The sequence below is a fragment of the Acanthisitta chloris genome, unplaced genomic scaffold (assembly GCF_000695815.1).
Source record: "Acanthisitta chloris isolate BGI_N310 unplaced genomic scaffold, ASM69581v1 scaffold22269, whole genome shotgun sequence".
NCBI lineage: Eukaryota > Metazoa > Chordata > Aves > Passeriformes > Acanthisittidae > Acanthisitta > Acanthisitta chloris.
This window is the reverse complement of record NW_008693499.1, coordinates 55,529-78,362: the sequence shown is the minus strand read 5'-3', so window position 1 is coordinate 78,362 and position 22,834 is coordinate 55,529. Positions and strand designations below refer to the sequence as shown.

Genomic DNA, 22,834 nt, shown 5'->3' with positions numbered 1-22,834 from the left:
CTGCATGAACAGGGTAAAAAAAACCACAGTGCCAGAGCTTGCTGGCAGGTTTTAGAAGAAAAGCTGTGCTGTACAGGCACTTGGGCCTTGATTCCCTTGTTTACTCTCACAGACCATTGTTTTGTTGCCTGTCATTTGCCTGGTTTAGGGTAAGAGTGGTTGATTAGGGTGAAGTTACTCATTTTTACAGTAATATCATCATTAGATGACAAATGGAGAGACACAATTTAAATGTAGTGACAGGACCAGGGTGAATGGCTTAAACTGACAGAGGGCAGGTTTAGATTAGGTATTAGGAAGAAGTTCTTCACTATGAGGGTGGTGAGGCACTGGAACAGATTGCTCAGAGAAGCTGTGGATGCCTCGTCCCTGGAAGTGTTCAAGGCCATGTTGAATGGATCTCTGATTGAAAGGTGTCCCTACCCATGGCAGGGGGGTTGGAACTAGATGATATTTAAGGTCCTTTACAACATAAACACATTCTATGATTCTGTAATGCCATGATCAGCATGATTGTTTTTAAGAAAAGAAGAAATGCCCATCAGGTCAGGCCAGTGGCTTATCTTGATGAGAGTTGGTGAGCTCTCTGTGAGGATGGCAGCACAAGCACCAAGGACGGGTGGGAAGAGCAAAAGACAAGCAGAAATGAATCACGCTCCATCTACATGCACGAGGTGCAGAAAGAAGCTCAAGCACCACTGAGGCTGTAAGCAACATAAATGCTCCTGCAAATGACATGTTTGAGCTTCATGTTGCAAGAAGATTGCATCTGGCTGTGTAACGACAGTGCTGGGCTATCAATTCGCAGGAGATAATTCCTATTATCAACTGGAGTCAATTCCCATTGATTTAGAATCACAGAATTATATTTGCTACTGCCTTAAAAACAGCAAAACACACTGCACAGGAGGGCATTTGGGCTGTTACCAAATATACCTGCTCTAAATGCTGAGGATTCTTTTTTAATTGAGATGGAAAACTGTCTGGCTGATTGTTAAGGAGATATTTAAGGTTGTTCAAAACAAAAGGCCTGGTAATGAACAAAGGAAGGATGACAAGGGGAACCCAGCAAGCAGTAATCCCTGTGAAAGAACCACTCCTAAAACCCACAACAACAGGGTGAACAACTAAGCCATTTGTCCCTGATGCAAAACCCACTGAAGTGGATTCAAGGGAGGAAACAAAGGAGAATTGCTGCAATAGGAGTAGGGGAAATACTGCAATAAAGGGGCTTTAGGACTTACTGGGGGTGCATGGTGGCTGGAGGGGATATTGGAATACATAAAGATAATTTGAGGATTTACAAAGTTAGACTAATATGCTTGGGGTAAAAATCACTGACAGGGAAATGGAGGGATCAAGGTGGATCAGAGAGAAGATAGGAATAAACAAAGCTGGTCAAATGCAATCAACATGTTTGTCTGCTCAAGTTCTGCATCTGATCACCACAGTCTGTAGTACATTTGTAATAAAATATTTGAATCATTTCTTGTCTGATTGTGTTGTGTGCATGTGCATGTGATTCAATAACAAACTGGTCTGCCTAGTCAGCAAGAAGGATGAAAGGTCTGTAGGTCAGAAACGTGAGACCTATGAAGGCACATTTCTCTGAGCTCTGGTCCTTAGGAACAGCATCAGGCTGCTGACACTGTGCTTATATGGGTGTATTTGAAGTACTATTTTGTGTCAGTGTTAACTCGTGTGTGCATGACTCCTGTGAACTTGCACACCACCCTGCTACCGGTGGGATGTGAAACACAAGTTCAATGTTCTCACTGATCTCCATTGACCAAGGAAAAATGGCAGCTGCTGTATCTTTCAGTCCACCAGATTCACCTGCCCTTAATGCTTTTCAGGGAAAAAAGCAGGTGTACCTGACCAGTATCTACAGTCCATTCCCCTTGTTCTACTTCCACATCCAAGCATGGTGGTAAGAATGGTGGAGGATACATCACAACCTGTTCTCTTTGGCATAGATTGTTTTACCATTAGTGTGGCTGATATTTGAACCTGATATTTTTGGCTTCCACAACTCCTGTAGCAGTAGGTTCTTATAGTGTAAAGTATCTTTTTATTTGTTGTAAATTTATTATCAACTAGTTTTATCACATATCCCTAGTCTGCCATGGAAAGATTTGCTTAAAAATCAGTTTTCCATTCACTTTATCCACCACCCAGCCTTTTTAGTGTCTCCTGATGGAGCACTTGTTCCATGCCGTAATGGTTGTCACTGAGGCTCATGCTATAAATCGTGAGACTGGCTTAGAGGGTCTGGCTGGAAACCTGTCAAACGCTTTGCCTAAATATAAGGCAGGATTCATTTCCTAGATAGCTCGCATTTTAGGTGGCGGTCTTCCCAACTCTGGGCTTCCCAGCACGAAGCAGCCCATTTTCATTCCAATGAATTGGAGTTTTTTTCGCATTCCAGCCCATTTTAAAAAAAAAAGGAGAGGTTTTTCCCCGGCAGGGCAAGCCACGGAGCAATGGTGACACTCAGCGGCTCTGCAGGAAAAGTGCAGCTTCTGAGTTCACGGGTTTTTTACCAATTTATCAGGAATGCAATGGTGGCAAATAAACCTTATACACAGATGAGTGAACAGCACTGCTTAGCATCAGGATGAGCCTGCATGCAGTGCGGTACAGATTCATGCAGTACAGGCATTTAAATGAACACCTAGCCTATGTAACGGCGCTTGTCTTCTTTCCCTTTCTCACACTTCATGTACCTCAGAAGGAGAACCCTTTATCTTGTGGTGGGGAAGACTGTTCATTGTACAAACTACCTTCTTCATGTATACATTTTAAGTATGCCATTTATTTTTTATAATAGCACCCTAACAAGGTCAGAATCCATCTGGGGCCATCTTGTATGTTTACAGTCCTCCTCCTTTCAAGGGGCCTACTTCCCACTCCTTTTAAGAGCTTTTCTTTGCCGAAAAATCCCTTGCTATCTGAGATGCTGGTTACCAGATTGCCTGTTAGCTGCCAAATTCACAGCTCACCCCCTTGTTAATTTATTCTCCATTGGCCCTGGGCTTCATGACTTCATAGGCATGACTGTCCTTGTAACTTCTCCTTTGGTAATCAGCTCTGTAAAACTAGTTCCCATTTTTTTCTTATCTAGTATCCCACCTTTTATGTGTGTTCCCAATGAGCATACACTCTATTCTCCTGTTGCATGTGTTGCTTCCTGAAATTCCTCAGATTGTTGTCTTTCTTTCAGTAAGGAGTAGTCATTTGGGTTAATGTCTTGGCAGGATGGGACTGGGTGTTGCCAGAGCCTAAACATGGAGTGAATTTGGAGTGGGTGTTAATTCGATCTCATGGCCTCCCTTGATAAGGCACTGTTGTAGAGTCCTTTTCTTTCTAAGAGAACTGGTGAGGTATTTCTTCCTTAGCCTTCCCTTGCCTGTTCCTACTCTTCAGTTATGACAGAAAGACGATTTACAGGGCCATGTAGCAAACGAGATCAGGGTTAAAAATTCTTTTTTTTGGGGGGGGTTGGAGTTTGATTGCAGACAAACTGTTATGTTAACTGAATTGAGCAGGTAGCTCAAAGATAGGACTTGGGAGGAGAGAGTGTTAAACCACTATGGTGACATAATGTTTCTCTTTTTCAGGCATTGAAATCTTCATCAGCTGTCCAGTCACTGCCTTTCTTCCAGGTTCCACATACTTTATTTTGTCTCAAACTACTGTATATCAAGCCAGGTTTCACACAGAAACTTAGGGCATAGATCAAAGGAAATAGGGGTTTTCCAACATAGAAGAGGAAAGACAGAGCAATGAAGTTTTTCTTATGGAAGCAGAAAAGTCAGGTTGCAGGGCCAGAGCATACTAGTAGGGAACCTTCTTCAAGACATCTGTGGAAAGAAAGGAAAGAAAAGGCAAAGTGCCTAATGAATTTTTAGGAAACTATTAAAGGACTGAGAGATCTTAGGGGATGAGTTGCAATGTCTTCTCATCACTGACATAGACATTTCCAGTTGTGCTCAGATTGGGATGCTGCAGTCTGCATATGAGGAATGTATGAAATTGAAATAAAAAAAGATCCTTTTAACATTCCATGGTATGCTCAAATCATAGTCTACATTGAGATTATCACCTGGGCTGGAACCTGTGCCCACAACTAGTAAGTAGCTCCCACTTCAACCTGCAGTCCAAGAAGGCTCTACATCACATGATGGGATTAAACACAGAGCAGAGGTGGGATGCTTTGCTTGCTCACCACTAGTTTTCAGCACTGTTTCAGCTTAGAAGCCTCTTGACACTAACCTGAACTGCATGGGAAAACGTATTCTCTTGCTGTGCGGTCATCTGTAGAAACAAAAGAGAAGGGGTGGTGAGCTGCAGAACGGCATGGTAGAGTAGTGCCAAGCTTCCTTCTCTGTAGCACAACGATCTTACTACCTTAATTTTTCACTCTTCATACTGTGAATTCAGTATCAAAATAAAGGTCTACAGCGGGTCAGATCAATGGTCGGAATCCCCAACATGTATCCCATACGGCTGTAAAAGACCATTTTCTGTATTGTGATACCTTCTAATGTAAGGACACTTTTTGTAAATAGAGACCCTTTCAGCAGTGTGTCCTGAGAGCCTTGCTTTTATACTGATATTTACTATTTTCATGTCAGATAACACTTTTTAAATTGTATGTTCTAAGCATAAAATTCTTGCACAGGATGAAATGGCAAAGAGAGAGCATATTGGGTAATAATATTTAGCCCTGTAATGGCTAGATTAAGAAATGTCCTCCTCTTCTTGACATGGTGTGGAAGGGGTGTTGGGGCCTGGCTAGCTGAGTAGCTCTAACTTGAGCAACCGGTAAAGGAGTGCTTAAGCAATTAAAAACAAGACACATAAAATAGGTCTTGCTGACCTTGTTTCTATCTTCATGCATTCCTGTGTCTTCAGTCCAACACTTTATAATGGTCTTGCTTTCTCCTGCTGCCAGGGTTTTTAGGTTTGGTTTTAGTTTTACTGCCTTATAGATAAGTCATTTTGCTAACAAGCTAAGAATAGTGCTGTTATTTAGATTCTCATTGTAGCTCTTGTTATCAGTTTCCCAGGATGTGAGAGCGGGATGCAGCTTAAACTTGTAACCTATCATAAGTAAGAATTGTACGCATTGACAAGTTGAACAACCAATCCAAAGCTGTGTGATCAGTGCGTAGCTGCATGTATGGGAGACTTTTTACTGTAAATACTGTTAGGTGCCCTAAATAAGGTTGGCTATCAGAGCATCATATTGGTGTGCTGTAGTCCGTCCCTCGCAAGGACCCCAGCAAAGGGGGAACAAGAAGGAATTTATTATACAATGCATAGGCCTGTGGTGCTTCTTTCTAAGTCTCCAGTGGCAGTTTTTCCATTTTGTTCTCAAATTCTTTTTAAAAATAATTCTTAATGTCCATCTGCTGTTTTGCCTCATACTGAGCACAGAGTAATAAGAGAGACTCAAGTGACAACAAGATCTCTCTTCTGTGTGCTGATAGTTCATTTAGAGCTCTAAAGGGTAACATTATTTTCCTATTATCCTCTGAGACATGGCAGCACCCAATGGATGGTAGGATTATTACACTATACGTGAAAACCATACAACTAAATGCTACCTTCTGCTGGGTCAGGGTGGCACTATGTAATACTGATTTTAAAGAAATGCATAAGTATTCTCAAGAGAACTAAGGAGCTGGACAAGTCAGTAAATTGACAGAGAAGTCTTTTTTTCCACAGAGACATAAGTAGAAGCTAGAGGAAGTAAAAAACCACAGTCATTTTGGACACATACATCCCAGAACATAATCATAATGCCAGATAGTCTCATCTCAAGAACTTTCTAAGCAAGTTATTCTGCTACTTGAATTGTTGAAGGTTCATACAGGTGAAACCCAAGCTTGAAGTTGCAGGAGGGCATGCACTGGAATAAAGGAGTTAAGGGAATAAAGGGCACAGACAGAACAGTGTCTGAGATGAGGGTATAATAGTTACACTTTGCCAGTGTGAATGAAATCTCACCTGGCTTATAGTAGTCATAGACATGCACTGTTGCTGGTTTCAGATTCTGCACTTCAACATCTTGTTCCACTGAGACGTTAAGCTTCAGAGAAGTCTCGCCCAGCTGGAAAGAACAACAGAAGTGAGCAGAAATGCACTGGTTATCTCAAAGTCTCCTATAAACCACCTTTACTCCTGCATCAGAGCTTGCTTTCTCTATTTTTCCAAGTTCTTCCACCCTCTTCCTCTTTTGTCAAAATTTTAGCCCTCTTGACCAGCCTAGAGATTTATATTTATGATCTCTGAAAGTCCCAATGTATTTTTGATCTCTGAAAGTCCCTTACCTCTTCCAAGTAGATTGTAACTTTGTCTGGTTTTATCTCTGTCTTTTTCACCAGGGATATCTTTTCCAGCTGTATAGAAAGGCAAGAGATGAGCTTGGTTACTACCAGCTGACTGACTTTCCCTGTTTCACACCAACTTTGATATTTGTCAGTGAACCACTGTTGACTAAAGCACTTAGCCTAGTCAGGGGACTAGTCAGGCCTCTGTTCCCCAGCCATAATGGCATTGAGATTGTTGGGAGCACAGCAAGTCTTAGAAAATATTTTCTCATATTTGGAATGAGTGTCCTTGAGCCATGTTCCTGCTTTCAGCATTTGTAGCAAAGGGAAAGATGGTTAGTAGGATGCTATGATGGATCTTCCTAGCTGTGTTCTGGAACCCTGGAGCATATCATTGAACAACTCTATGAGATTCAACACCTCTTTATGGAATATCCCTAAAAGTGGCATGAACAACTGCAAAGGGTCTCAGTGCACCCCAGATGATTCTAACTAGGGTTTTTTCAGCTCCTCTCTAACCTCTTTCTGCATATGCAATCCTCACTACTGTGCATGTAAAACTGCACAATCAGTTCTGCAAGTGGAAATTTGCCTTGTGAAACACCCCACTTCATCTGCCCTTGCTTAGTTTAGTTAATTTGTAGCAAGATAAGTAGTTACCATTCTCTTGCGTTTCTTAAATGTTTGGATGAAAAACAGATATTGGTATCTTCAGACAAGGCCAGAGGAAAATGTCTTACCTCTTTCAAAGAGCTGTGCACAGGAATGAATCCTGACAGCATCTCCACCTCCACCAAGGCCATATTACTGGTCCCACGGTCCCCTACATAACTGAAAAGGGTCAGGAGAGAAGTGCATCAGATGTGGAAGGCACCACAGCATTTATGGGAGATACTAATGTACACTTCCAAACTTTGCCCTGCTCTACAGTGATATGGAAGCTCAGCAGCATGTTTAACTCATGGGAGAAAGGGACACAATATTGCCCCATCTACTTGCTCAATATGGAGACAGACTGCAGCAAATGTGTTATGGTTAATGTGTTAATGCTTCATGTTGCCTTCTCCAACAGGTGGAAGTAACCTTTGCTGTTACAGGTTGAGAGTGGCAATGTTGTCATTGTTCTTTTTCAGTAAGGACAGTAAGGCATGGAGAATATGGATGAAAACTCTCATCCTAGACAGACGCAGGCAAGTGAAATATGGTTAGGGACTGGAGTTTCTGCTGAGGATGCACCTCAGGGCTGTTTCAGCCCAGGCTGCTAAGTGTCCCCCAGGGTGGGAGCTCTGGCTCTTGGGAATGGTGCCATCTTAGCTGCTAGATTCCTGGGGGCTACTGAGCTGCTCCATGCTGACTGAGATAGTTGCTGTGGTTCTACAAGACACTGCCAGTGCATTTCCATGCTTCTCAGTTCACAATCTCTTTGGGATCTGTAGAGAAGAAGAGGGTCATCCCTGTATCTGTTTCCACAGACAGGAGGCTTTTATGGAGTTCTGGTCATACAACTGGGGTTACCATTTCTTTCCACTGAAGAAAGAGCCTGAAGGGAGCTCATACCTGACAGACACATGGATGTCAAGCTGTTTTCTGACACCGTCACGTTCTCTTGGTACTGTTTCCACATCCAAAATGAAGACATCTGTTTTTTGTGGTGGGGTGTTGTAGTACAAAGTGGCCTGGTGGAGGAGAAAACCTCTTGAAGTGACCCAGAGCTTCCCTGAATGAGCTAAAGGAATACCTGTGCCTCCAGCTTTTAACAAATTGGTAACCAGTGGCTAACACAATTGGACCCAGATGTACTTTCTGTTCAGAGATGTGATGTTTAGCACATAGCATCACATACACCTGCCAAATGTAACCCTCAGCATGGAGGCTCAGCCATCTGTGATCCAAGGCCTTATTCAGCTTCATTGAGAAAATTTGTTGTTAAGGTGTAAGAAAGCACATCAGTGAAAACACTGCCCCACAAGGAGACAGAAGTGTAACTGTTAACTGTTGACATGCTAATAATTAGTGGTTCTGTGTCTCAAGAGGAAGGAAGGAAGGAAGGAAGGAAGGAAGGAAGGAAGGAAGGAAGGAAGGAAGGAAGGAAGGAAGGAAGGAAGGAAGGAAGGAAGGAAGGAAGGAAGGAAGGAAGGAAGGAAGGAAGGAAGGAAGGAAGGAAGGAAGGAAGGAAGGAAGGAAGGAAGGAAGGAAGGAAAGAGGACAACTCAGCAAGAGGGATGATCACATCCTCCAAAGAGCAGCATAGTCCAAACTTTCTCCACCTGCCTGGTGACAGACTGGCCAGCAGGTACCCATTCAAGTGTAGCCAAGTGGTATGAGTCCTGTCTCATTACTCCTGTCTTCAAAGCTTCTGGTCTCTTAACAATAACATGTTAAGAGATCTCCCTCTACAGCATGGAACAGAAAATACAAGACATTTCAGAGAAGAAGATGCCAGAGATGGTTGCATGAAACCATGTCAACAAAGTATAGCTGAGTACCTTCAAGCTTGACATGATTCTGCCTAGAAAGCAAAATCCTACTCAGAATTTCAGGCTATAGTGCCTGCTTAGAACCAAACCTCAGTTCAATAGTCAGAGGCAAAACCTGACAGCTCTGATCCTTATGTATACACACCTGTACATAAACACAACCACTGCCAGTCGCCTGCACTGTGTATATCCCTGGGACTCCAAGTAGAGATGCCTGATGCAGGACCAACTTGTTGTTCCTGTGCACATGGAATTCCAATGGAGAAGCCTTCTTGCCTTTCACTGTCACCTTTACATCTCTGATCTCCTGAGGAATCAGGGCAGCATACTGAGCAAGGGCCTGCAGGCTAACAACTGTGTCCTGAAGGTAGAGGGAGAGTCACTTTGCTGTGGAGCCATGCAGTCCGAGATCGAGCACACTAGTTCAGGCACTAAAGGGAGAAGCACACTTCTAATGGCTCTGATTCACACTCAAACACAAGTGGACTATGTGCCCTTAAGTGCAAAGGTCGATATAGAGACATATATATGCATATAAACATATAGGGTCTATGCCACAGGCTGCAGGGTGACTTCTGTTACCTGGAAAGGGTAGCTTCTGAGCCTTGGGGTTAGCAGTCCCAGGCCCTAGGTAATCCCAATTACAGCACATAGAAAGGAGCTTCCCCATGGCACTCCCCTTCCCAAGAAGGGCTCATATATGTCTGTCTGCAAAGGATGGATCTAGAGTGACATGCACATGAGAGATGTGCACATCACTTCAGGCACCTTATCTCTATCCTTCCTCCATTACTTTCCTCAGCTTGTTACCTGTGTGGAAGCAAATCCTCCAAAGGCATTTCTTTGTCCACTGAGCCACTTCACAAGCTTGCTCACTGAGGCTTCATTGAGTGACAAGTCTGGTTTGGAGACATGAGCCAGGATGATGTAGGCTACTGTCTCGATCACAGAAGAAGATTCTTCACTACCAGAATGTGATGTCAGGAGCTCTGCTGATGGGGGAAGATACATATGGAAGAGAAGAACTGTAGATCCCTATGAACATCAGCCTCTCCTGCCCTGGTACTCTTCAAGGACAGACAGTTTCCTGTACACCTAAGAGTGCAGAAGGCTATTCATCCTGTTGTTTTGTACCCTGAAAGGGTCAGCCCTCTATGCTGGGCTCTATTTCTTCCTTTGAAAACACAGAGACATCCAGACCCAAAATTCTCTACCATTTCTTCTAGGACACATTTCCCCAAGAAACTGATTAACTCTGAACAGAGATTTTTTGTATAAAGTACAGTATTCAGTTCTGTGTATACTCAAAGCTATGTCTCCTAGCTTTTTGCTATTTCTACATTTACTGAGGATAGTCTAATAGGGCCTTTGTGCTGGAAACCTCTAGGACTCATTTCCAGTCAGTTGTACCTATTGTACAAGAATTGGTCACTCTTCAAGGGAGAATTGCTGTCGGGCTACTGGAGGAGGAAGACTACTCAACTTCTTTTCTTGGCATCGTCAGTCTGCAGTGCATAGGCTAGGACAATTTAAGTGAGAGCTGGGTTCCCACCCAAAGTCTAAGCTCACAAGCACTGAATACATCTGAGTCAGGTTGAATATTTTGCTGCAGAAAGAGTAGGGGGATAAACAAAATTCAGCTAAGAATTCAGCTTAATTGTGCCGGTGTAGACATCTTCTGCAATAGTAAAAATGTGAAAACCTCAAATGCTTGTAAATTCCAAGTCAGTTTTCAGAACAAACCTTCACTTTTGAAAGAAGAAACACAAAATCCCTTGTTTGCATAAAACCAGCATAAAGACTTAGAATTTAACTTGGGTCCTCTATGAACAGGTATTACTTCATTATGTTTTTCACAATCGAAGGTTTTTCACTTGTTCCATGTGTGCTATCACGGGGGACTTGGAGTATGCAATTCTACTCTTTCCATTTTGCCCACTAGCCATCCTGTGAAGCCAGCTGGGCAGCTTGAGTGGCTATGCAGTGAACTGCACTCTGCACTGGTAGCTGGTCAGGCTGAAAAGTCCTTTCTCTGTTCTGTTTTTCTGTGTTATTTTTCAGCTCCCCGTGTAGTTCACCATACTGACAAACAGATGTGGGGAGGAACTTAAACCAACTCAGGTAATATTACTGACTGTTTAACCATAGGCTTAGGTGCTTTGAACCTCCCACCTCAGCATCCTCATTCAGAGCAGAAGTCCATTTTTTCACAAGTTAAAGAGATAAAAGAAACAAGCTCAGCAGCACACCCGTAAAGGTGCATCCACCCAAGGACCCTGAGCTGAGTAGATCATCAATGGAGAAGTAGTCAACAGGTTTGAATTCTTCAAGTAAATGCCCTGACCAGCAGCTGAGTAAACATGGTGAAACAAGTTTCCTCTGCAAGATCTATTGTACTATGTATGAATTGCTAAAGAATGACAGAAGCATCACAACTCAAGTAAGCACTTCGACCACACAAATTAAGCATGGATCACTTCTGCTGCTTTTGATTAGAAATTGTTTCCTAGGTCTGAGAAAACTAGAGGCTCTCAGAGTAAATTATGATTTTCTGACAGAAAAACCTGTTTGAGAATAGTTAAGTTTCACAGACTACTGCAATTAAATGCTACAGATATCAGACCTTAAACAGTCATCATGTCTAGGACCAGAAATCTTCTAAACAGCAGCAACTTACCAGTTTCCTTCTCTAGCATATCCAGGAGCTGCTGTCTTATCTCCATGTCCTTACTCAATGTGAAGACATAAGCCATCAAAGCCTTGACATAAAGGCTTGTTTTATCAAGTGCTACATTCTTAAGACAACATAAGGCATTATCCAACATGGTATCCTGAAAAAAGAATCCAAAGCCTGTGAATTTCCTCTGACCAAACAAAACGTTGTTGTGAACATCTATCCCAGACACATCCTTGACATATTTTAGTGCTAGCATCTCCCACAGGGCTTCAGAATGTGGAATGGGCAAAGCATCACTCACTTTGGGCAGAAAGAAAGGTGTGAGTGGATTTAGCATTGGGACAGGGGATTGCTAATAAACTAGACAATCCTGCTGTGGGAAGTATCTGGGAACACACTGGTTTAGAATTGTCAGACCTGCATGCCATGGGTCTCAGATCCTGAGGGGGTATGACATTCTTTTTAGAACTGTACCATCAAGCCTGGAAGATCAGGGTTTTTTGCTAGAACAGTCTACATTTGTCTTGAAGATCATTGGTTTTATTTTGGGTGGGGGGAGGCAGGGAGGGAGGGGCAATGCCTACCTGAAAGGTGATCTCTTTTTTTCTCCTTTAGCTATATTGGACAGTTTAATGAAAACAAGTGCTTCTCCCTGCAAGGCCTCAGTCATTTTCAGAGACAGTTGTTTCCCTTGAGATCAGCTGGGAAAAGCAAGTGTTCTGCTTTGCTGCAAATCAGGCCATTTATATTAAGAAGTCCCTACCGAGTTAAAAATTTCCTGTCGAGCTCAGTGTGTACAAAGGTGGGAATGACAAAACCTTTCACAAACTCAAGCTGAGTACATACACCCTGAAGCCACCAGCTACGGAAGGAATGAATTGTGGAGCAGGCTCGCAAGCCCTGCAAGATTTCACATGTGACTTACATTCTTCTCCAGGTGGAGTTCCGCCAGTGCAGCAGTGACATAGGCTGTTAGTGAGATTGTGTCATTCACACCACCCTGCAAGCACACAGACAGTCATCAGAAAAGGACAAGCCCAACTATTTCTTGCCTGTCATTGTATAGCCCCTGAGACTTTCTATGGATGGCATAGCTGAGAGAGAATAGTAACTTGCTTCTGGGAATTCTTGGCCAGAAAAGCACTCCAGGCTCACTTACTGAATATCATGAAAGTCTGGTGTTGAGGGCAGTCTCAGAGCCATATTGTACATACAGCCTAAGCATCCCTTCTCATAGAAAGGCATGAAGCAAACTGTTAAGCAATTTATTTTATTAAATATGTTACAACTCTACACTTGAACAAAGTTTTTATGCAGGAAGCAATGCAAGTTTACATATAATTCAGCTGACTGTGACAAGCTACAGGTTGATATGGGTTAAACAGACTTTCAGGAGCCTCTTTTCACATCAGAGGACATTGATTCTTGGGGAAATTCTGCTTGCATCCTCAGACATGAGGCAAGACTACGTCTAAAATCAGAGGGGAAAATTGAGCTATGACACTAAGAAGCATCATTCACACTGAATAGCAGATACCTTGAAGTGTAGGAGTGTAAAAACTATTCAAAAAAGTTCTATTCAAATAGAAAGCTCAAGCTGAGAAATTAATGAAAGTCAGGCAAGGATGAACAGTCTACATGTACACCCTGGTTTTATTTTGCACTGCATCCAAATTTTAAGCAAAAAAGTAACCCTTTGCTTTGCTAAAATAGCAGCCTATTTTCTTTCATAAACCTGTCTTTTAATTTAATATGGGCAATGTTGCAATCTGACCAGTCTGGATTATTCATACCCTTACAGAGGCAACAAACCCAAGTATTGCCACAGTGCATGCACACTGTTCAGTACCTAAGCACTAGGCATTCACACCAAGAGTTTGGTGCTTTTCCAGCTACACTGCAGGGATCATTTGGAGGATCCCAGGCTCCAGGAGAAGTCATATTTTTTGGTGGTGGAGGGACAACTGTGTGTTCAGATAATCCCATGTTAGAGTACATAGAGTATTGTGCATTGTAAGGCATGATAAGAGGGAGAATCTAGCAAGGGTGTTCTAGACAAGCACTAAAAGACAAAAATATTTCTCCCTGTGCCCTTGAAGTGCCTTGGCATAATTAGCTATGTTGTCTTTTGGCTAGAGTGAAAATGAAGAAAGCCTAGCAGAGGTTAAAACCTCACACAGAGGAAATACTTGCTGGTTTAGGCCATGTTTTTTCATTCTGCTCTGGGAAGATGCCTTGGTTGTGCTAGGCCTTAGGGACAATACTTTGTGTTACTGTGCACAGTGGAAGAGCCCAGGCAAGCAACCCTGTGGCTCACAGTGTGTTCCCCCTGCTCCCACTCCCATGTTTGGCAGCCATACCTTCAAGTCATTGTTGAAGAGCTTCCCCACATTCTGGAAGCAGCCACTGGGCAGCTGGTGCTTCTGCAGCCAGAGCAGAGCACTGCGCACATGATCCTTATCGATGTAAATGTGAGAGCTGGCTTGTCCAAAGGACCTGGCTACAAAAGCTGTCAGCCTGTGCGAAGAGCATGGAAGAATCCCATGTCACAGACAGAAGCTGAATCAGCAAGAACAATAGGTTTAGGATGACAATAGCAACTCTGGTCACTCACCATGTGTTGCCCTGGTCATCACCTTTCCCGAAGGCACTGTAGGAGCCATCGTCATGTTTGTAGAGCAGCTGACGCTGGTAACCTATGACAACAGGTGCCAGGACATGACTCTCAGTGTGAGGACCTGTAGCATCTCAAACTGTATCCTTGCTGTGGGAAGATGTCTTCACAGCAAGAGACTTCCTCAGGTCCTACATTCAGAGGCATTGAGAAATCCTACCACTCCATGATTTCCCATGCATCCCACAACATCAGCATGTCGAGAAGCAGTTGCTCAGCCTCACTGAAGTGCCCCATGAAGCTGTTCTACATTACTGGAGCTGTTACGAGCAACTATGTGAGTATCTGCCCTGCTGTTTTCTAGAATTGTTACATGCCTAACTTCCTCATGTCTCCCCATGAGCCACAGAGTCCACATGAGCATCTCACCATGAGTAAAATAGCTGTAGTAGTGGGGGGGAAGGCTTTTCCTAGAGGCGATCAAAATTAAACTTTTTTTTTACTTCAGCAATTCTGCTGGCCCTGTTGAGACTTAAGAAAGCATTTTTTATGGGATGTACAGGAAGAAACAAAGCAATGCCTTTCAGCTCGGAGGGCAGAATACTGTTTGTTCTTCCTCCACCCACCCGTCCACCTTGCCTCTCTGCTGCCACCATTCTCTTAGGTTGCCCCCCCTTCCCCAGTTATCGGTACAAGCTCACAGTACAAGAGAGAAAGGGAGAAAGAAAGGGAGTCAAATCCTGTCCATGGGAAGCTGCTGAGCTTCCAGTGTGGCAGGATAAGGAGACTAGGAGGCTGAAATGTGAGGCACATTACGACATGAGACACAGACACTAGCACTGTATTAATTTCAGATTATACTGGACAGAATTGTCATACCCCCAAAATATATGTCTTAAAACATGGGGAAACACTAAGCTACCAAACTCCTATATATTCCCAAAGGCCATTCTTTATTCTGAGTAATAGCAGCTGATACTCTGTTTCTACAAGGTCCTTCGGTCTGCCTTGGACTGATAATGGAAAGTAATAGCAGCTGATACTCTGTTTCTATAAGGTCCTTCGGTCTGCCTTGGACTGAAAATGGAGCAAAGAGGCATCACATAATGATGGAAATCATTAATTACCCACACCCTTCTCAAAAAAGCAGACTTACTACCTCAATAACAGGCAGAGACAGATGTGCTGCTTTCTTCAGAAACACGCTTCTCTTTCCATGAGACATTTCCCTTTTTCTTTGTGATACTTTCCTTTGTCACAGTCCTGGCAGTGTACCCACTCCTGCCCCTCACCTCCCCACCAGACCTGTGCCCCACACTCTTGGTTTATAGCAGCTTCACTTTGCAGCAGAAGAAAGGACTATGTTTACCTGTTGTCAGGAATTTCAGTGCTTTGTCTTCAATTTCTGGGTCCAGTTGTTTGGTCTTATTCAGGTACTGGAGTATGAAGATGTTTGGTGCAAACTGAACCATGTTCTGCTCACCACAGCCAAAGGGCATGCTTAGCAGCTGGTCTAAATTTTGAAGTGCTGGGCCCATGATGTCCCCTTACGTTTGAGGTGGAGAGAGAGGAGAAATGAAAAGCACAGACATTCAGCATTCAGCAGTATGAAATGAAAGGATTTCTTCCTTCTCTAAACTCTACTGGGATCCTAGAAAAGAGTCAGCCCCTAACTGAACAGAGATGATTAAGATTTCTGATGGCCCCTCCTAGATTAGACCAGCACAGAAAGGGAAGACATCATGGTTCTTGGGAGGGAATGTGAAGCTTGAGGGGGTCTGAAGAAAGGTGAAGAGAGTTGTTATTCCTGAGTGGGTACTGAAGAGAGAAAAGAGTTACAGAGGCAAACTTGGTGGAAATCTGCAGGGTTGGTTTTGGTTCACTTAGGTGGATGGCAGTGGCAGAAGTCAGAGGAGATACACCATTTTGTGCCTTCTCTAACCACTTGGAGATCACCTAGAATCATTATTTATGAGAGGAATAAATATTGGAAAAGATTACTTGATCCACATTTATGAGGCTAACATCACACCCCTTACAATTAATCTTGTGAGGAGCTGGGTCAATGCCTCAGTAAGGCCAAAGCATTGTGCAAGCTTTTCCCACTGAGGACCCAAGAGCAGGGAAAGCCTTTCTCACCAATCACAGAGAAAGTGGCTCGGCCAGATCCCTCCAGCACTTCTGCAGGCAGAGTCAGAGAGAACTCTTCAGAGATGGTGCTGTCTGAGAAAGGCAGAAGAACTCAGAAATTTATCCCATGGAAGAAGCAACACACACAAGTGTAACATCCAAGGAGACCCAGATGAGGGGTGAGGTTTGGTGTGACATTCAGTCACAGCAGCCAAGACTTGCTAAGAAATGCCTCAATACAGGAAACTTTGCCAGGTAAAAGACAGACATGGGCAAATTATAGTGGTTGCTCTCCCAGACAAGTATGGTGAGAAGCATTTGCTCCACAAATTCCCCTCATCTCTGGGATTTGCACTAGCCCTGTCCCTTCCATCCCACTCTCACGATCAATAGCAGGATTTTTCCCATACCTGCAGGACAGAGAAAGGCGTTTTGGGTCTCCTCTTGTAGGACACCTCCTGGCTGCAGATGGAGAAAGAGTACTTCAGATAGGGAAGGCAGGAAAGGAACTCACCATGCCTCAGCAAGTTTGTCTGCCTTTCAAGACTAGGGGCTAAACTTCCTCTCAGCATCTTGCTAAGTGCCTCGGGACAAAACACTGTCCCAGGGGTTCTCCACCCTGAGATGGGACTAACCTTCACAAGCAGAGTTTTTATCACTGCATCTCTCCCTCCTTGCAAAGGTGTTACAGCAATCCTGTTACCACACAGATCATGTGAATCTTCTGCCACACTGCTCACAGTGACATTCACTTTGCCTGCAGGGAGCACAGGGGCACATTGCTGAGCACTTGCAGCAGATAGCTGTGTGTAGGAGCACTAGGTGCAGACATGCCGACACAAGCAAATTCCACCCCTCCCACTAGCTGCCACACATCCCTCTGCCCAGCCTCACCCAGCCTGGTGGCTGTCACGTTCCACACAAAAGTTTTTGCTTCATTGGCACAGAGGCAGCTGGTGAACTGGCAGCTTGAACACGTATCCACCTTTAGTTCTGGGATCTCTGTGAGTGTGGTACGGATCTGAGTGTGGTTGGGTGTACAAGCACACATAGGCAAAGTGTTAGTAACAGACAGTGCAAAAAGGAGCAAATACCTTGGGTCATAAAGTGTGAGGTTGTGCTTTGTAGCCTGGATGCCAGTATCAAGGGCTCCTCATAGCTTGCCTTTGGGCTCAAGTTTTTGTCCGAACAGAGACTGTGTAATTGGGGAAACTCACCTGGAGACAGTCCTTGAGGTAGTTGAAGACAGTGGCTTTTAGTCTGAAAGTCTCTCCTTGGATCACAGAGTATGGCAGTGACAGATCCACAAAGAAAGGCTGGAAGACCCTAAGAGTGGTCAGAGGCGAGAAACCAAAGCCAATGTTGGCAACACAGAAGGTATTGGCATTCCATTCTGTGATGGTGTCAGGTACAGCAACTTGAAGAGACACTTGCCCATTGTCCCTGCAGCAGGAAACAGAAGAGAACTTGCTTAGAAGCAGTCAGAAGTACTCCAGGGGATCTCTGGGGAAGGCAGGTAGAGGCTGTTACTAACCCGACAGGGACCAAATCCCAAATCCAGGTCTCTGGGAAAAGTGTTCGTGGTTTTGGCTTCTTCTTGTCATCAGAGGGAGATGCAGAACCAGCATAGGTAGTGAAACCTCAGAAAACAGCATACGTAGCTACAGTTGAAATTAATTCTTCATTCACGGGCAATCTAACACAAACCATAAATGCTTTGTGACACAGAACAAGAGTGGACAGGGTTGGCGTTTCAATGAGAATCTGGCAGTGTGTGTATCTTTGGGGAACACAACTTTAGGGAGGCAGAGTTGGGTGGAGTTTAGCCTGAGGCTCAGTCTGACAGATCCAAATTTGGTCTGGATCCAGGGGGAGACAGCATGTTCAAATGGAAACACACTTTTTTAAATAACCTGTAAGAGTGCTGGTGGAGAGCACACTGGATTTTACATGGAAAGGACTGAACATAGGGAAACCAAGAAAGCATGAAGATTTGAGCTTTTATCTGTGATTTATAAATCAGGTCCATTAAAATGGACACAAGCTTTGTTCCTCTTGTACACAAACAAGAAACATAGCAGGATGGAGGTCAGCCCTCTCAGCTGCAGGCTGCCCAGAACTGGGAGAGTCCCTTTAGACGAGGAGATGGACATGTCTGTTCCTTACCTAAAACTCTGTCTTTTCCAGCATATATCTTTTTGTCAAAGTCTGGTCGCCTGCAGGAAACTGGTTTCTTGATTCTAGTGTTGGTAAATACTTTCATGCGCAGATTCTAAGAAAATGGTGAAGAGAATAAATCAATGGTAATTAAAAGGGAACAAGGGATGTTGAAAATATCTCATTATCGTAGGTATAAGGGTAGCTGAAACACTTTTAAATGACAAAATACTTGAGGGCATTCAGGATGGCATATAGGAAACCACTAGCTCAGGAAAAGTTTAGAGGAAGTGTAGACACTCACCTTAAACAGATTAAAGACATCAGCCTCACTTGTGTACCATGGTGCACCCAGCATAGCCTTTTTGTGAAGACTGGACTGCTGAGGCAGACAAGGGTATGCCTCAAAGTCTTCCAAATGGTAAGGGAACCCCCGTCCTCCAATTGTAAAGACATCATCAAAGAGCTGCTCATACAACTGCAATGGAAAAACAGAGGTCTTCGTAAGGAGCTGGCCATATTTTGTAAAGCTTTGCACTTGAGGAAGTTGGCACTGGCCCAGCTTATACTAAAGGACATGAAGCTGATAGAGGGCAAGTAGCTTTCAGTCTGGAAGACAGTTCAAGCCTTTCAACTCTAGGGTGCAAAATTAGGATAAAAATGCATGCTCCAGTTTGAGCCCAAGGCATTGGCACATATGACCTACATATTGAAAGATTACTACTTTATATACCTGTTAGTAGATGATGCAAGTGCTCTGCACTAGAACAGCATCCCTATAAAATAGAACAGCAGAATCACACTGTGGGACATACCTACAGGTGCAGGAAGTCCCTATGGGTTTGGTAAGGCTCTTTGTAACAGTCTGGACTGCTATAATTTAACTTACAACTTTGCATGAGGCTTGCAGATGTTTTATTATCTCTGCTATACATTGTGGATTACTGTTAGGACTTTCAATTTTTGCTGTATTTTTGATCTGGTTTTAATTCATTCATCTGAAACACAGACCTGCTTTAAGGTAAGTTCCTCCAACCCTTCTAGATTCTCAGAAAGTGCCTGAGTGCTGACCAAATCCTGACCACTTTTCACCAATCACTGTATGCACTGGGTGCTGTCCTCTAGCTACTGTTTTCTAAAGAACTACCCAGGTCCTCAGCCTGGTTATAATTCAGTGTGGTTATAATTCAGCAATGGTTGGGGCGGAGGGATAGGAGGACCCTACTGGGGCAGAATTTCATTTCATAGGCTTAACCTCACTGACTGGTAGAAGATGGAAGAGCAGAGATACAGGTAAGCACTATCCCTCCAAGTGGAAAGCACCAGCATCTCTTTTAAGCTGCCTACCTGCCTATGCCTGCAGTGCCATGTAGCATCCACCACTCTTCAGTCAGAGGCCCACAGTGCAGGGCTGATGCAAGAGGAACATGATCACCACTAACTGCTCAGAAGAGAATGAGGAGGGGGAAATGGCAGGGCAGACACCTAACACTGCAGCTGTGTCCTGGCTTGTACTATGGGTCTCCTCCTGCTCATGCATGGAGACAGAAGGCAGGCAGATATTAGGGGATTGGTCATGGCAGGCTGCACTCACACTGTCTGCTGTTATGGTACGGTTTTTCTTCAGGAGGACACTCTTGTCCACAGCTTGGACAGAGCACAAGGACCCTGGAGCAGCCTTGAGGTTCAGTTTGACTTTCGATCCCGGGACTTCCTCTTTTTGTGAGAATTCCAGTGCCACCTGCAAAAGAAGACAGGGTCTAGGGGCTCAGCATTGGCGAGTGGGACCCTGTGATTCTTAAATTTCTGGATAGCAGAGGGAAAGACAGAGGATAAGGCAGGGAAGGGGGCTGTGATGCTTTCTAGTGGAAACCCACTGGGAAGGTTAAAGGGGCTGCAGTGCACACAGACCTAGACAGAATTCCTCTACCACTCTCTGATCCACCACTCTCTGATCCAGAGCTACCACAGGGAGCTAAGAAGACAGGCTTGTTTTCTGTGTTTGAGAAAACATGGGGGACAGTGTGTTCTCTAGTCAGTAATGGGGAATGAGGGGAGAAAACAGAGTTTCAGGGGACCTAGTTTACGCCTTGAGAAAAGCTTGACAGTTGGTGTTGTGGAGAGCAGGAGTAGGAGGAATTCAGGGAAGAAGGAGGTTACCTGTTTTGTTTCTCAGCCAGAAATACTGGGCATCTATTTCACATAAATCCAGCTACACTATTTGAATAAGGATGAAACAGGACCAGGAACCACAGCAGACCAGAGCACATCAGTGATGCTGTAACACTCCTTGTGTGATTTCTACTCACCTTGTGTCTAAAGCACTCTTCTACTTCAAACTGTTCCACATCAGCCACCACCTCTCCATCCAAGAAGACTGCATACACCAGAAGCTTGATGTCAGGCAGGAAGTCATTGCCAATAGTCAGAGTCAATGAGAAGGAGCCTTGCAGATCTGCACAAGACAGCAGCAAGGAAGAGAGGGAAAACATCCAACTGAACCAGCTCATTGTGTTAGGACACACAATAAGAATCAAAAGAGGGGATTTAATTATTTATATCTGCAGATAAGAACACCCCACACAGACACTGTCATGGTTTAACAATAAACCCAGGACACCAGCCATTTCTTTGACTCACATATACTCCAAAGGTACAAGCTAGCAGCAGAATTTTAAGATTAGATCAATTAGACAAGGCAGGAGGAGGACAATTGCCTAGAAAGAGACTGAACTGAGGGGAGATTGTGTTGGTCCAATGAGTTGGACCATGACTAAGAATTCAGTTCAGCATTTCCCACTGCAGATACATCCACTGGAGAACAATCCGTTTTCTATGGCGTGTTATGAGGCACTTCATGTGCTTTTACTCACCCTCTCGCTGAATAATTGGCACTTGCTTCTCTCCACTGAAAAGGATCTTGCCTTTTGCTATCACCTGAAAAACAAAGAAGAGTCATTCAAGGGTCTGAATTCTGAGAGCACGATGACAGCATAAAAACACAAGAAGAGAGAATGAAGTCTGGCTGGTAGCACTACAGAAGTTCTTCTCTCTTGTACTGTGGCATTTGATTGTACAAATGAGTCCAGTACAGTAGTCAAGGTACTCATAACCTCTCAGTTTGGTTGTAGTCACACTCTTGCTTTGGACTTACTTTCTTGAAAGTGAACTCCATCAAAACATTATTATATCCCCCTGGTATGCATCAAGGCCCTGTGCAATTTGAAGCCTTTTCCTGTAAATGTACAGGCCAGGGGACGTCAGTGGCCACAGAGATTGCCTCTTAGTTTACAGATATCCCCAGACACAGATGGATGTCTGGGGCACACTTGCTGGGCACATACTGGGCTAGCCCTCCACTGCCACCCATTTGAACATAAGAGAAAGTAGGGTGAAAGGCAAACATCTATCACCCAAACTTAGGTTAAGGCACTGATAACAAAGCAAAGCAGCCAGGGCTAGGAGCAGGTCCAGGAACTGGAAAGGAGGTGGCGGTTTGGGCAGTGCAGAACTCGCAAACTTATACTGGTCTGGGAGTAGCTTAACTTTTCACTGAGTATCTCTCTGCTGTGTGAAATGGGTAAATTACCAGTAAGCATAACCTTGTCCTGAAATTCAGCTGTCCTCTGTGCTCACCAAGTAGTAGAAATCAATGTGGTCTTCTTCAGAACTGAGTTTATTCCGGTCAAGGATATAATCCACTTGCACTTCCTGTTCGTGATCACAGGGCATAGCATCATTCTTGGCCTTGATCTCAAGGAAGCTGTTGCTCTCAGAGTAGAAAGGTTTCAGCCAGTGGAAGCCATCTGTGAATCCTGAGTGACCTTCAGAAGAATCTTCCTCATCCACATCTTCAGATTTGTAGGTTCCCTTCCAAGCACAAAAAAACATGAGCTGGCAGTTCGTTTCAAGTGATAAAAGGGAACTTGTACACCTGCTGAAACACTGTTATCACCTGAGCTGATGGCAGGCCACACATCATGCTTAAAAAAATATTTTATTTAACTATAATTTTAAAGTTTCTTATGAGACTTTCTCTTACAAAGTCATAGCAAAAACTTAAATCTAGTAGATTTGCCCACAATCGCATTTTTCCTCCTTATTCTTTTCATGGGAACACACCCTACACCAGACTTAAACCCCAGTACAGCACAACAGGTACCAAAACAGCTTTTGTATGGTAAGCTCTGTTTCTCCGCAGATAATGTAGGGCTCTGTGGACAATAGCCATGGGCCTAGAAACAAGAACTGGAGCTTGTCCTCACACTCCTTGAGGAGAGGAATTAACAGTTTAGTTTAAAGAGCCTCTAATCACCAAACCATTCACAATGAAAATTAGGGACCCTCTTCCTGGATAGATTGGAGTCTCAGGGGAAAAGATATGGAACAATAATTCCAGTCTCTGAGAAATGGATGGCAATAGGAGATCATACTGCTTGGC

General features: G+C 43.9%; 1 protein-coding gene across 1 annotated transcript in view; it reads right to left on the bottom strand.

The window, feature by feature from the left end:
* Positions 1-4,275: 4,275 nt before the first annotated feature.
* Positions 4,276-22,834, bottom strand: part of LOC103810209 (alpha-2-macroglobulin-like protein 1) — a gene marked incomplete at its 3' end in the record, with an annotated part of 27,685 nt that continues 9,126 nt past the window's right edge. The window contains exons 13-36 of the mRNA XM_009083102.1: positions 22,030-22,263; positions 21,267-21,330; positions 20,703-20,848; positions 19,988-20,134; positions 18,698-18,871; positions 18,403-18,508; positions 17,771-17,876; positions 17,454-17,679; positions 17,131-17,257; positions 16,872-16,993; positions 16,647-16,698; positions 16,246-16,329; positions 15,476-15,652; positions 14,107-14,188; positions 13,853-14,009; positions 12,418-12,492; positions 11,493-11,646; positions 9,626-9,807; positions 8,961-9,176; positions 7,896-8,014; positions 7,079-7,169; positions 6,339-6,407; positions 6,016-6,118; positions 4,276-4,317 (exon numbers count right to left, since the gene is read on the bottom strand). Coding sequence (XP_009081350.1) covers positions 4,276-4,317; positions 6,016-6,118; positions 6,339-6,407; positions 7,079-7,169; positions 7,896-8,014; positions 8,961-9,176; positions 9,626-9,807; positions 11,493-11,646; positions 12,418-12,492; positions 13,853-14,009; positions 14,107-14,188; positions 15,476-15,652; positions 16,246-16,329; positions 16,647-16,698; positions 16,872-16,993; positions 17,131-17,257; positions 17,454-17,679; positions 17,771-17,876; positions 18,403-18,508; positions 18,698-18,871; positions 19,988-20,134; positions 20,703-20,848; positions 21,267-21,330; positions 22,030-22,263 — 3,055 coding nt within the window. The remainder of the gene's footprint in view (positions 4,318-6,015; positions 6,119-6,338; positions 6,408-7,078; positions 7,170-7,895; positions 8,015-8,960; positions 9,177-9,625; positions 9,808-11,492; positions 11,647-12,417; positions 12,493-13,852; positions 14,010-14,106; positions 14,189-15,475; positions 15,653-16,245; positions 16,330-16,646; positions 16,699-16,871; positions 16,994-17,130; positions 17,258-17,453; positions 17,680-17,770; positions 17,877-18,402; positions 18,509-18,697; positions 18,872-19,987; positions 20,135-20,702; positions 20,849-21,266; positions 21,331-22,029; positions 22,264-22,834) is intronic.